Genomic DNA, 15321 nt, shown 5'->3' with positions numbered 1-15321 from the left:
TTTGTGTCTACTTTCCTGTAATATCTGTTTGTTTATTTTTCATCCCTGTAAATTCTGTGGAAGGCATTAATCTGAAGGAAGGGCGGTGGCCAATACTCTTGATGTCGACAAGTGATGATTGCGACGAAAATATAACAAACAATTGTCATACACCTGCGACGGTATTGTAACGTCAATTCATATCAGAGACCAGGCCATACACCACGGACAGGATGGCACCCAGATACCTGCATATCCCTGGCGCGCACCCTCAATAGTCTTAAGTGCCTACCAGGGGCACTTGGCATTTTTATAGTTAAGGTCGTTCGGACCAAGCGAGTATTTCCTGTCGTAAATTCCGTCCCTTGTCCTTAGATACCCCCACCCCTAGCTTTCCTCAGACACAGTATCGTCAGTAAGACTTTACTTATTCTGTATCCTTAGAATAGTCAACATATCTATGTCGGTCTCTACTCTTATAAGTCGCGTACTTAATGTATCGTTGTAACTAAGTCTGACATAGCGTGGTTGGAGTGAATTGTGATTTATGTTAATTCAGTGCGTGTTACATTGTGATTGCTGAATTCATAATAAATGTTGATTAAAACCAAGTTAATAGTTGTGTTACGACTCAACTATATTTTATTTTCACCAACCAACCCAAAAATTACGTGACAGTATCGCCTATCGTAATAGCAGAAGAAGGATTATCATCTATTAAAATCAGCCTACTACCACAAATGAAATTTCTTGCGTGATTAAAAATGTAACAGGTTGTGATGCAGATATAATCAACGGGAAATTTAATTTAACGGGAAAGAAAATAAATGTTCGAGAATTCAGTAACTTCATTTAAACTATTGTAGTAATTAATGATTCGATGATATTTTTGATATATATCGTATTGATAATGATAATTGACAATTAATAGAAGATACAATTAAATATACAATGTCAAGGAATCTGCGATCGCATGTTACTTGTTGCTATTTCCACTCTGTGTTCTTTACCGAAGATCGAACAACAATGCGGCTTCACGATGGTAGATATCGACACGTGTGTCACAGGGCTTTAATGAATTTCGGCGTGAAACACGTCAAGATACACATACTTTTAATAATATCACCCTCTTACTGAAACGGAATAATGTCTTGCATTAATGATACGATTAACATTTTTACTTCCAAAACCAAAGTAAAAATACCTTTGAATCATCTAAAAGCATGATAGATTGACAGCAGTTGACTTTTTATCATAGATTGCTTCTACATTTACATTTTAATGATATTTTCATTACGTATAAGTTTTTACTGATTGAGATGAAGGTGAAAACGTTTGAATTGCTAATAGCATCTCATACGAACGATCTATTGTGGTGGTATTAAAAAGAAATAACACACAGTCAGTGTAAAAGATATTCATACAGTGACTAACTGTAACAAAAATTAAAATTATGGTAGAATATCGTTTAGTAAGAAATTTTTTGCAAATGAATAATGTTTATATATTCTTACAAGTCTCCAAAGTAATTTAAGAAAAAATTCCTGTTACATATTCCTGTTCTGAAAATATTAATAAGAATCTAGCTAATGATAAAAATATATGTGTAATATACATATATTCGTACAGTTAGCGCTTCATAGGATACAATGTACATATCATAATATAATATAGTATAATTATTTACAGGTTTCCTTTAAAAAATGGAAAAATATTTCTAGTGGTGTACTCATCAATTAAATAAATTCAATGTCACGATATTTGCAAAACATAATGGAATCAAAAGGAAACTTTACTAGCAGAAAAAGGTCGGGAGTGGGTAGACTGATTTTAATAAAACTCGAGACTTGAAGAACAGCGCGAAATAATTAAACACGCATTTTTTTTAGTTGCGGTAAATCAAGTTTATGAAGTTTATAAAGTTCTAGCCCAAAAAGGCTACCACGAAACAATTAAAAATAGACAAAAATTTGTTAATAAAAATGTTAACATATAGGAAAAGTACTACAGTTAATAAGAAATTTCAAAATTGTTTGAAGAAATTACATGTCATGACTGTTTGAAAAATTATGCCATCAATGCATATGACAAACAAAACTTGCACTTTTTGTCACGAATGCTACCATGTATTGTACATATATATATGGTTTCCTCATTAGTTAATCTATTTATATTCTGCAATTTTATTTTCTTTTATTACGACGGCCGACATTAACACATAAATCTACGATAGTAGTAACCATTATTGCTATTGTTCGAGAATTTATTGAAACTAACAAGCATTATGATTTTTTTATATTTCATAAATTACATGCAGTTTTTATTTTATTGTGAGCAAAGTCCAGTGGTGTCGAATATGGAGAACGGGAAGCTCCATGAGAAGCGGGTCTGCATTCTGTTCGCAATAATACAAGCGTTTCATTCAAAACTTGACGAACTGGTCGACTATGACATGAATCGTGAACAATGGTGTAAGAAATAGATAGAGTTTACGCATTTGCTTTAACTCCGTACTGCTTTAAATTTTCTACGAAGTCGTAAACATAAAAATCGCAAATATAATGCGCATGTCATTGCTGCTGACACATAATTCTGTGGCGGATGAAAAGGGAGTTGTGCGTTTCGTCCCGGGACTACTGGTGGACTCGTCAGTAAGGCTATGCCCGGTAGTTCCTGCCTTAGACGTAGAGGGAGTCTCGCTAGGTGCGGTATTTGTATCAATCGCTCGTATATTCGACCGCTAGCGAGTTAGACAGACTCGTTGTCGTCGTAGCCCTCTAGTGTTGGCGGTTGGTACCAGCGGATCGCCCGGGAGGTGTTGCGCCGCGTTGATGCCTCGACCTGTCGGCGTCCTGTTGATACCGATCAACAACCGATACCGATACCGATTGAACAACGTACTATATATAAACACATTGGCAAATATGCATGGGCAAAGGCGACAATTAATCTCTTCTTCTTTAGGAATGCACAGCCGATTTACCTCTGATACGGATTTAAACGTCGTAATATTAAGTTCTTGCTCACCAAATTCACGTATTCACTGTAAATCGTAGCGTTGGTTAACCTTTTCTCTCATGTAAAAGCCTTCCGTTATCTCTGTATTCTGATATACCTACAATTTTCTGCTGCTTCATCGATAGTAGGATATTTTTCTTAATAAAAGTAAATGTCAATATGCACTTTAACATTTGTTCCTCAAAGAAGGGGTCATTTGCGACTCATGATTCTTTTGAGACTCTTGTTCCTCGTGACGAACGGAGTACATAGCAATAAAAACGTTAGACCTCGAATTTCATGGTCAAGATCGTTTTTGAACAAATTATTTTTTACAAATCTTCACCGATCCGAAAGTGTAAAATTACTATACGATAGATTCTCTTTACACTTTACTCTCTGTACACTCTGTACAACATAAATATGTATTAAATATTACGGGATGTGTTGCTCTGTTTTGCAATTTTTTAATAAATTTTATGAATGACAAAATCTGAGCGAGCGCTGCATTGAATGCGCTGGTAGAGCGTGGAAAATGTTAAGCTGATGGAAAGCGAGCAGCAAGAGGGCGAAAGGCGGGCAGAAGCGGTATTTTATTTAATCACTCTATTATGTCGTACGAATAACAGAAAAAAATAACAGGAAAAAGCGTCGACATACTCACGAATCATATTGCAAATAATCAATGCATTCACTCGACGTTAGTTTCTACTTGCGCATAATCGGCCACCTTACGTCGCGATGGTCTGAAAATGAAGCATAGTCCTCCCATTCTTATTTAATAATCACAAACCTAATTACAGATACACGCTCGCTCTAACGTCAACAATATGTTATTTTATTCAAAATCACTGTCATTGTACCGTCCTCTTAAATTACTTTTCTTGTTATACATACGTCGTAACAAAATGATTTAAAAAATCATTTTCATATCCGTGAAATAGCATTTCGAGAAATTCTTCCGCCTTTTCCTGAAACGAATAACGTGGAACTGTAGAATAGCTACATCCTCTATGATTTCGATGACTTTTGAACACATTATCGGGAATACGACTCTAAACAACCATTTCCTGTACATGTAACTGTTAGACGGCTATAGTTTCTGAGATATTCGGAAAAAATTATCGACGCCAGTCCAATGAATTCTACCAATGTATAATGTATATAATTATATACAATTGTGCATCCGCGACAGCGTACGCGCTGTTATTTGTTGCCCGACCATCTTTTGTTTATAGTATATACAGGATGTTCAATGTAAAACAACATAAAGGCTGATTCTTGAAGGTAAAATAAGACGGAAATCAAAAAGAAAAAAATTGCGTTTTCGGATTTATTTTTGAATTATTGACAATTAAAAATCGGCCGAAATATCACTGTGCGCGAGTAAATCTCCTTACACGAACGAAAGTAGGTCAGCTCAAGCAGCGGGGTACACGATGATCATCAAATCGAACGATAGGTGGGCAGCAGTTTATTTTGTAAAAATAAACTATGACATTCGGAGACGTAGACCATCCTGCGTAAAGTTTTTTAAGAAAAATCATCGATTATGCTTACTCATTAAAATCCATAGCAGCATATCGTAAACCGCTTTATTTTCGAATAGAGAGGATTAATGTCTCCTTTAATTCTTTGTCTCGATAAATAATTAATAAACGAAAACACATATAGACAATATTTGTAGAAAATTCACACACGTTGGGAAATCGCACACGTACCTCGAGTGTGCACACTGCTGACAAGAAAATCGTAATGAAAATAGCAATGTTCACAGAAAAAACTACATATGAATTAAGTATTCAAACAGCCGTACGCTGTTTTGCATAAATCAGAAACGATTTCCATACAAACTACTGATCACTAAATATTACAATATCCACACACATGCACATGAAATAAGAAATCAGGAAACACGGAAAAAACTGCAAAAAAATGATTTAAACTTATACTCGAAGAATTAATTAAGGTATCGTTTTATGCAGTAACGGGTAATAATAAATGTCAATTGAAAAATTATATGTATGGCATTAAATAGCTCTTTTAAAATTTTCGCTTTTGTTGCCGAGATGATACTATCCTTGGAAGGCAGTTCTAACCATTTTTAAACACATCTGGTGAGCAGCCTATACGTTTTTTCAATAGACATACCCAAAGAAACACCTCAGTTAACGTGTCTATTCCTGGCCAATTTCGAAAAAATCATACAAAAGAAGTAAACGGGTTGGCCAAGAATATTGTACATTTTCTTTCTGCAAGAACTCTCCACTATTACCTTGTTATGTAACATGTTTTAGTGATTTTAAAAATTTGGGCAGAGCCCAACCTCTTTCTTTTAGAAAGAGGATAGAACAGTTTTGGAAGGGCAAATTCATTTCGACATCGTCGAAGAGAGACGTTAACCCCTTCCCGTGCCATTTAGCTCGACGAAACAGACCAGACTGATGCTCGTAAACAGGAACTAACATTCAGTCACGATCGTAACGGGCAAAAAACAATCCGCGAGCTTGGCTTGTTATGTTTACGTTTGACCCAAGTATCTAGTCAGACTCGCGATATTCATGTTTGGGCCAAAATCTTCATCGCGAGTCTGACTCGCTAAAGTACGGGAAGGGGTTAAGAGGACTGTATAAACGTAAAATTGAAGTTAATCGTAATTGTAGTATAGATTTAAGTTATTTCGCTGTGCGTATTTTTAGGCTTCTTTATTTTTAGTTCCTTGAACTTCTTTCCTTTATTATTGTATTCTTTGTTATTTAAAAAATGTTTTATTTAGTTCCAACGCGAGTGATTCGGGTATGTAGTGTGTGTAGTGCGTACAATACGTGTTGTGTGTATCATTCTCATACCATAGTTTGTTTGTAAAAAGACAGAGGTTATGTTATATATGTCGGGGTGACGTTGTGGATAGGGTTGTATGTGTTTAATGAATCTCCATTGGAATTAGCCATCGTTATTGTATAACAAAGGTACGGTTTATTAACACAAGTATGGATACCACAGACTTGACAATCAACCACGGCGATTAGGCGCTCGCGACACTAGTGACAATGGCCTTAGGTTCGGTAACGAATCCGCGGTCAACGTGATGATAGATGTACGTGCTCACAAAATTTAAGTCGGACTCTTTGTTAATAAAACGTGTAATATTCATTGATCGTAAGGCGTCACTCTTTTCGTCCATGAGATCGTAAGAGAGAATGACTTTCCGTCCCGATGATGCCACAGAGGAAAACTATGATAGGGTGTGTCTAAGGACACGAGATCATCGGATTCATCGAAGATAGCCTTCGTTCAGAAAGTGGGAGAAATTGACGTTGCTGCTAATTGGCCAATCTCCATATCGGTGGTTAGGAAAAGATGCTAGCCGTCCTTCAGGGAAGGTTGCTAGCGGGAAGCGTCGTTCGTTGAAAAATAGATCTGCCCTATCTTCCCGTAGTTGGTACAAAGACTGTTTGTCTGTTTGAGAGACTTTAGATAACTAAATCTTAATATTTATAACGGATCTCGGGCTAGCTGATCATGTACTGTGGATACGCGTCGGTATCTGGTAACCTTCATACCCGAAGAATAGGATCTGCGTGTGGAGAGCCACAGGACAGAAACCGTTGGAATGTTTACTGTCGCGTGCCGCTACAAATATTTCTTTTAAGGAGAGCTATAGAATTGCCGTACCTTTGTTAGACAAAGCGTTCATCCCGTGACCGCGGCTACGTTCGGCGACTGGCTGTCGCCTCGAGCCCAAGCTCATTATCACAACTCTCGAACAATTACAATCGGATTGAAAGAAGACAATTGTTTCATTATGCCTATGATAGAATCTAGATTACGGTGTTAGGGGATTATCCCAAAGATCCAAAGGGGAGGCTTCGATGTCCTTTCATCTCCGACATATATATATATATTTACGCGGAGGAAATTCGCACGGACGCCAGGCCGCTTCTGGGGAAAGCGGCGTGATAGTGTCGGACTCCAACCGACTAAAACCTCCACGATGACCGTCCCGGCTGCGATCGAGAGAGGCCCGGTAACCAGTGCGAGCGATACAACGCCCCCCCCCCCCAGCCTAATACAGCCTCTGATGGAGCGGTATGTGGCCATGTCACATTGCGCCTCCTCGCCGGAGCAACCGTGCCCGGTTCCCCTACCAGACTGCTTGGCGGCCCCGAGGCGCTGAGCTGCCAGCTCCAAAGCCCGAACCTCACCGGGGGCGCGGCGAGCCCAGCGCGCTTCGCCAACGCCACATGGAGTTCCCAGGCGATCGCCTATCCAAATCTCGGTAATATCTGACATTCGGTCATGTTACACTAGCTAGAAAAATTTACCGATTGTCCAGCTGGACAAATTGTAAAATACAAATTATGATTTAATGACGATTATGTGAATACGAAAAGTAGATTCTTTTTCTTTCCTGGAGATCTCCTTCCTTCTTTCATTTCGGGATTCATGCGCGATTCACGTTCAAAACATATCAATGATATGCTATATATGTGTCGCATCACGATTCGAATTTTGGGCGCGCGACGACTCTTCATGTGGACTAGCCATCGTTTCACAAAGCCGAGATTTTATTTACACGTATATACAGGTCTATCACTAAGCTTAACAAATAATAAGTACAACTAATAATAAGTCTAACAAACACTAAGCCTAATGAATAATACGATCTACGAATAATTAAATTAAATAATACTATTAGCAATGTTTGAGTTCAAACGAATCCACGGTCACCGGGATAACTCCTTACTAAGCGAAACTAACTTAGACGCAAATGCGATCGTCGAAAATGCTCGATGTATCACTCTCCAAGGCAATCGCAAGAATGCCAGCCTCGTGGAGATTTTTCTCCCTGTACGATTGCATTTTGTTTTCTATACCCGTTTGGAAGCATCGAGAAGGTTCCAAACGCCGTTGCTAGGCACACTCGTTGGAAGCATCGAGAAAGTTCCAAACGCCGTTGCTAGGCAGTTTCTGCCTGGAGTTTTGATTACTAATACAATGTATGTCCCATTGCATCGGCACCTCCGAGGCAACATCACACGTGGCTAGGCCCGCTCTCGAGGCCGCATGCCGCCACAACCACATTTCTCGGAAAACACATACAACCACTCCAGACCTCCGTTAGATAAAACATCCATCCCGTGACCGTGGCTACGTTCAGCGACCGATTGTCACCTCGAACCCAATCTCGCTTATTACAAATCTTAAGCAATTACAACTATAATAAAATCTAGGCTAAGGTACTAGAGGATGTTCCCAAAATTTCCAAGGAAAGGCTTCGGCTTTCCTTTCATCTCCGACATATGTATATACTTTAAACAAAAGCGAAAGGGGAAATAAGCAACTAGCTAACTAAAGCGAAAAGATAGGAAAAGCGAAACATCTTCGAAAAAGCTGAATTTTACGTGGAATTTGAACGTCCGACGAGGACTGGGAAAATGTTCCATTGGTCAACGTATTATCAATTTTCATTATTACCTTTATTCGCGAAGAACTACAATTACAAGATCAATATGATAATGACTGAAATCCCACAGTAAAAATTAAATTCAACATTGGTTGTTATTTTTGAACATTTGCTGATTATAATTTTTGTCATTTTTAAATAGACAAATACGAAGATTATAATACATCTTCCACTTATAGAAACTGTTCTAAACTTCTCTAACCATCCTTAAGTTTCATTGTTCTGTGAATTTTCATACGTCATCAAGAACGGTCTTTCCGAAGTAGGACACAGAAATTTTTCAAATAACGAAATGAGAGACCTACTCTTGTTACCAACTGGTTCCAACAAATCGTTCCACAGATTATTCGCATCTTGGGAAACACAAAACATTTCTGATTATCAACGTAACACTCATGAAATAATTGTATAGTTTCATCTGTTAAACTCACATAGTGCATGTAGTTTTTGACTCCAATGAAAGCAATCAGCGTTAAGATATGAGAAGTCGACAAATCCATCCTCGGCAAGAGGTATTTTTGCATCTTCCAGAGTCGGTAAAATTACTACGGTGAAGTCATTTCTATGAAATTCTGGATAATTAGCGACTTCTTCGTCAATTTCTTGCCACCTAAAAAAATGAAACAAACTAGCTTATTCTTCATATGTATATTAAGATATATATCAAAAGGTACTTGAAATGTGTTAGGGAAATAATATCGCATAAATGTGAAATAAGAACAATAAGCTGATTGCAGTGCGAAATGTCGCACCGCGCTGAGACAGAAGTAAAATGCCTTTGTTAGTTACCAAGACTTCGAATTTTTTCAGTATAAACATCTCACATTTTGGCTTCGTAATTACACTTCGTGATCATTTGGATTATCATAGTAACTAAAAGTTCGTAGTTTTTTACAAATTATGTGGAATAATCCACTGCCAAAATTAACGATTTCCGATACACGGTATGGTAATGGAGAGGTGCAACACTTTTTCAAGATAATTAGGGTAAATACTGCATTCCTAATCGGGATTGACGCCATTGATTTAGTAAAGGCTAGAGGTGAATTGAAACTGTTTCGAACTGAAGGAGAATTGTCGATGATTCATTTACGGAGAGAAAGAAGGATGAAAGTTGGGGTATTTACACCATATTGATACGACACTTTCACGGAATCAGTCAATAGCCCCTTTGCGTTCACGCGTCATTCGAGTAAGGGTCTCGCCGATCTTCGTGATAAGAGAAATGAAATGTTAGAGGTTGTCATGTGTAGGACCTCGTCATGTTTATTGCTACGCGTAAACTCAATCGGCAAACTCGCGCGGGCCGCGAAATCTCAGGAGGCACGTCCTGCGCGTATCTCATTTACCCCACCATCGAACCATCCGCACGTCTTCCGTGCATGCGCACGAAATGTCGAAAGTGTTGAGTTTATGTTAGCCATCGAGGCGACGACATTTAGAATACCCCCGAACGAGATGATCGCGGTGCATGTATCGAATTTGTATAAACATTGTTTATATGCGCTAGAATATATTTATCACTTATGGTGGCAATGGACTAGAGGAAACATTGATCCTCTCTACTCGAAAATTTAATGGGACGATTTTCGGGTTGCTGTTATGGATTTTAATGAAAAAGCAGATTTAACATCTAACCTATGATTTTTCTTACAAGGATGGTTTATGTTTTCGAATGCCACAATCTTTTTCTCTACGACTTGTACGAGGTAAGCTGCGGATCTACATTCGTTCATGTAAAATAACAAAGCGCAATTCTGTTGTTCTCGATTCTCATCTTATTTTAGCTTTAAGAATCTGTACCGAAACTTACCTGCGGTATCAGACGAGTATCGATACGTTTGTGGTGTTTCAAGTACAGTACTTGTTGGTATCGGTTAGTAAAGAATCAATATCCTGATTAACTGAACAATAACTAATACCTTTGCCTTTGATATTAATTGATAACAGATTGAAATTCGTAGATCGCTGTCGATAACATCGATACCGTATCGAACACATCACTAGATATGTGTTATATAAATACGAACTCGTCAACGGAATAGACGCTCATAATATACACTTATAAATATACTTATCTGCGTTTTTTCATCCAAAGTTGGCCCGACATTGCCCGTGTCGTCAATAAGATCTTAATGTGAATTGAAATCAAATATGATCAATCTATGTTGTTCTCTAATAACTCTTTTCAATAAAGTTATTCACCAACATATAACGAGAATGGAATACGCTTAAATATGAAATAAAAATTAAAGTAATTGGGCACAAAAGCTGCTGCGCCTCCGATTTTGATGATATTTAACTATAATGTAAAACTCATCATTCAAAACAACATTATGCTATAAACATTATACCATTACCCGACTTTAGTTTCCGAGATATTTGCAAAAATCTGCTGCTAATACTACATTAAATCTTATCTGTACATGCACGTCCATGGCAACGTATGCGTCAGAGTGGTGCGATCGCTTATCCACTGTTTCTATAAACACATCATAGCTGGTGTGAAACGATCTGTATAGCTGATGAACTCCTGGAAAAGCGAAAAAGTTTGACAAAATACGGAACGAAGGCAATGCTAGTCAATGTCGACGGCTAATAGCCTCACGCGTTCTGCGGTTCCATTATACTGAGCGACAGATGAGATATTCGGCAATACTGAGTACCATTGCCGTCACCGCGTGTTTTGTCAAACTTATTCGCATTTACATTAAAAACAAAACATGATTTTCTGGCTTTATTGAAGCTGTCCTTAGCAAAAATGTTTGTTCTATCGCGTGCTAGTGTTAGGTTCTCTTGTAGACCTTTAATTTTTTAAATAAGTTAGAAAATCTAAGCAAAAAAATGACACGTTCTACGCGTTCTTCTCGCTTTAATAATTATTTACACATATTTAAATGTCTATAATACAATAACAGTACATATCATTTTATTCAAGAGAGCCCACAGTATTTTTTGTCCAAAACACATCTCGATAGCTACTAATGTAAAAAAACAAAACATTCGCGAAGTTGCGAATTTGAATTTTTCTTACATTTTTGTACATGAATTTTGTACAAAAGTGTGTACATGAATTACTTGTTGGAGGTTGCAAAACTAAATGCGTGTTCAAGAGCGCAATCCGTATTGAATGTAGATCAGTCTTTCAATTAGGCCGTCGTTAAAGTCTGTTGGTAATCAGCCTCCTCACGGTGCAACGACTGGATTGCTCAGTATTGATACTTTTCTATAATAGGGTTCGGCTTTGTATAATTTTTGACAACCGCTGATATATGTAAGACTTGTGCGTTCAAAATGTTTTTTTACGTTTTCGAGGTAGTTAGAATAGTAGTTAGGTAGGATAAGTATTAAACAGTTCGCCCGTTATAGAGATTATTTGCAGGTCGCAGCGATGTGTTTATAGACACACAACAGTAGATGTGTGGTCACACCATGCCTTATAAGTCAGATTCAACATAGTAGTAGCAGCAGCTTTCTCTAAATATTTCGGAAACTAAGTGAGTTTACCCCCTATAGGAAAAATGTTGAGTTTCACAACATACTTAAGTTTCATTAAAATGGGAATTGTAGCCCCTTTTATCTATAATTATTAAGATTAAATATAAAGTATGATATAACAAAATTCTTGTAAGTGTTTAATCCTCAAGCACAAAATATTTAAAAAGTTAAATTCGGAAAATTATACAAACCTCTCAATTAATTTATAATATTCCGGTCTTCGATCCCTAAATTGTAAAGCAAACATACATGAGCATTCAATCATGGATGCCAAATAGCACAGGAATGACTCTCTTCCTTGGTGTGCAGCAACCAGTTCCTTTAAGTGAGGTGGTGGTATAAGAGCAACAAAAGTTCTTGGTAAATTGTCTCTTAAGATTCTAAGAGTATGAATTAAATCTATTTTGTGATCATTTAACATAGTCCATGGAGAAGAAGTTGCACACATATTAGAGCAAAAATCATTACTTCCAATCATCAACGAAATCAACTGGAAAACATAAAAATGTAGATATTATTGAGTAAACGATTAAACAATAAATGAAATTATACTTGCATCTTATACTTGCAATTTCATACTTGCATCTAATCTTTTTAAATTGTAATTGTAATTTTTACTTATATTGCAAGTGTGTTTCTAGTGAATAAAAGGTAATGTAATTAACTTTTGAAAATAGTTCACCAGAACTGCAGTGAAATACTACTCGAATTATAATGCCAATAATTTCATTATGATCTTTATTCCTTATTAATGAACGTATAAAGGCCTTGTCTAATTTTTATTTTAATATTTGAATAAAAATGGTAAAGGTGAATAATTTAGATTTTATGTGAATTTATGTTCCATTAATCAGTTGTTAATTTCAATGATCATATGCATATTAAAACACCACTTGTCATGTACTAAATATGTATAATATATAATTACTTTGTCTACCAACATACGAACCTTCCAATGTTTGTTGATATCTATCCTCGGGTCAACTTTTATTTTATTGACCAGATATGTCGCCATGAAAGTCATATCTTTAGACATAGCTCCAGCTTCGGCGACGTTTAACTGCGCAGCTGGATCAGTACTTATAGCGTCTCCAAGTGAATAACCTATTAATTTAGGATTGAATTCCTGCATATAGAAAAATCGGACTATGAAAGATTTCAGTATTCGCATTTATGGCGATAACACAAATCGTGTGCGTAAACAATGCAGATGTAAAATATGAACATACTTTAAGAATATTAGGGAGAGTCAGGTACTCTCGCCAAGTTCCTTGACCGCCGATACTACCCACTATGCCTCTATTTTCAATGTTCACTTCGAACGTATAAATCGAAGTAACTCCAGCGCCGATTGTCACGGAATCACCCATTGCGGCAATAACATCTATGTCTCCTGGTTTTAAATGGTGAACCGACTCGGGAACTTTTGGAGACCTGCCGGCTAAACAAATTAAAGTAAATACATTAGAATACATGTGAACTTCAAAAGATAAGCATCAATTTTACTATTCTTAAACTACAGTGGGGTGAGAAGCTTATAATGTTATATATCTTCAAAAATGATATTAATAGGACAAGACTATGGATGAACTCGAAATCACATTGACATTCTTGTAGCCATTACAAATTATAAAGAACAGCGTTCTTCACTGTAATTTCCTGCTACAGAAATTTACCGATTGTCCCTAGGATAAATTGCAAAAATTATTGGAAATAAAAGAAATCTGCGATTTAAATTGAATAATGATTTTAAAGAATAAATACGACGATATAATATTTACAAGTGATATCATGAAGTATTTGACAATAATAATCATAAATTTGGTTAAGTACCTGTTACATTGCAAAGAAAAGGGACGTCTATTGGAACTTCCTTTTGAAATTTATATTTATTTCGTAATTGAGACATTCGATCGCCATTTCTTGTGCCTACAAAATAGTTATTTTAAAACAATTTACAAAAATACTTCATCTGTGATGAAACATTGCACGCGATATGTCATAACTCCGATCAAGTAATTACAACGAAGGATTTCAGAACTTTTACAAACGTTATCGAATTCGTTCTTAATTTTAGATATACAGATGTATGTTTTCACTTCTTAAATTTAACGTGCATATTTTAATCGTCTAGAGTTTTAATAGTATGTGAAAACTTTCGTGAGCTACTGTATATTTTCAAGATTTATGCTATAAAGTAAAGGCGTTCAGTGGCGAGGTATCAACTTTTCCCGCGCAGCCCGTCACTAACTTAACCAAAACCCAATTTCCATCTGAAATCACAATCAGGTTGTTGCCTCTTGTACTCGTATAACAAGACTGGCCAGTATTTTAAGAACAAATGGAAATGGACATCTTTTGATTTCACATTTACCTAACAACTCGTCACTTTTAATACACTTCAGGACTGCTGTTTAATTTCGTTACGAATTTCGAAATAAGTACTATTTGCAAAATTCCTCATCTCAAGAACCAGAAGAGGGTGCCACAGAATTCATAGCGCATGTTACTTGAAAATATAATCTCTACAATATTTATATGTTAAAAGGAAAATGATCCGTGCTGTGCAAGTTTTTGTCTACTTTTACCGAAAAAAAATTTCGACAACTTATCATTTTATCACGAAAATATATATATTCACAATAAAACATTAGTCTATGAAAAATAAGATACACAATATTTCAATTCCTCCAAAAAGCATCTCTCTAACCAAAAGAAAGTGATATTATTGCATAAAGACGTAACACGAAATAAACTAAAACAGACGTACCGTAGGATTGCGTTAACCAATTACGATATCCACGGTAGATGGAATTAAGAATCGACGTATCCAAGGCAGTTCTTTGCGACATGGTCAGTACGCATAATTCCAATACAAGGCACAGATACAGCTTCTTCATCGTAAGTTTTCTTGCACAATCAAATGGTCACTTTTACGTTTCCACAGTGATTTTTTATTTTTGTTGATTATAAGAATAAAAAGATATAAGTTTTTTCGATGACTGCTAACTGTGGCGCGTATTATCGAGGACCTTGATAGCACCGCATCCAGTCTTAGCTGTTGCTAGTTAAAGATCGTTATGAACACTGTTCGCACTCATAAAAGGTTTGAATCTGTTATGCTACATGATCATAATGTGAGATAAATTGTATTCTTTGATTCAGATACTCCCATCTCAATTATTTTTCTTGCTTATGTATTTGCATTTACGTCGTTAACAAGGTCAGGAAAATTAATAAATACGGATAGGCAACGCCTGGGCAATTTTATTTACATATTATATTGTCACGTCCCGCGCTGCGTACGCGTCGTAACGTAGACTAAAACTACCAATAGCGCGAGTGAGCGTCTCATTTTGAGATTCAAATAAACTTTAACA

General features: G+C 36.6%; 1 protein-coding gene across 2 annotated transcripts; it reads right to left on the bottom strand.

Moving 5' to 3' along the window:
• Positions 1 to 8639: 8639 nt before the first annotated feature.
• On the bottom strand, positions 8640 to 14911 carry LOC117240711 (phospholipase B1, membrane-associated-like). 2 transcript variants are annotated; one of them, XM_033506744.1, is made up of 7 exons: positions 14712 to 14911; positions 13775 to 13870; positions 13171 to 13382; positions 12891 to 13067; positions 12133 to 12431; positions 8875 to 9053; positions 8640 to 8796 (listed from the first exon to the last, which is right to left on the bottom strand). In XM_033506744.1, the coding sequence occupies exons 1-7, from the start codon at positions 14839 to 14841 to the stop codon at positions 8651 to 8653; spliced, it is 1239 nt and encodes a 412-aa protein (XP_033362635.1). In that variant the 5' UTR covers positions 14842 to 14911; the 3' UTR covers positions 8640 to 8650. The 2 variants fall into 2 exon arrangements, with proteins under 2 accessions (XP_033362635.1, XP_033362636.1); XM_033506745.1 differs by lacking the exon at positions 13775 to 13870 and having other exon boundaries at positions 14712 to 14908.
• Between the last annotated feature and the right edge of the window lie 410 nt (positions 14912 to 15321).

The sequence above is a fragment of the Bombus vosnesenskii genome, unplaced genomic scaffold (assembly GCF_011952255.1).
Source record: "Bombus vosnesenskii isolate JDL3184/JDL3185 unplaced genomic scaffold, Bvos_JDL3184-5_v1.1 scf7180000014854, whole genome shotgun sequence".
In the NCBI taxonomy this organism is placed as follows: domain Eukaryota; kingdom Metazoa; phylum Arthropoda; class Insecta; order Hymenoptera; family Apidae; genus Bombus; species Bombus vosnesenskii.
Note: the sequence above shows the minus strand (reverse complement) of the source record. Positions and strands in the feature narration are given on the sequence as shown.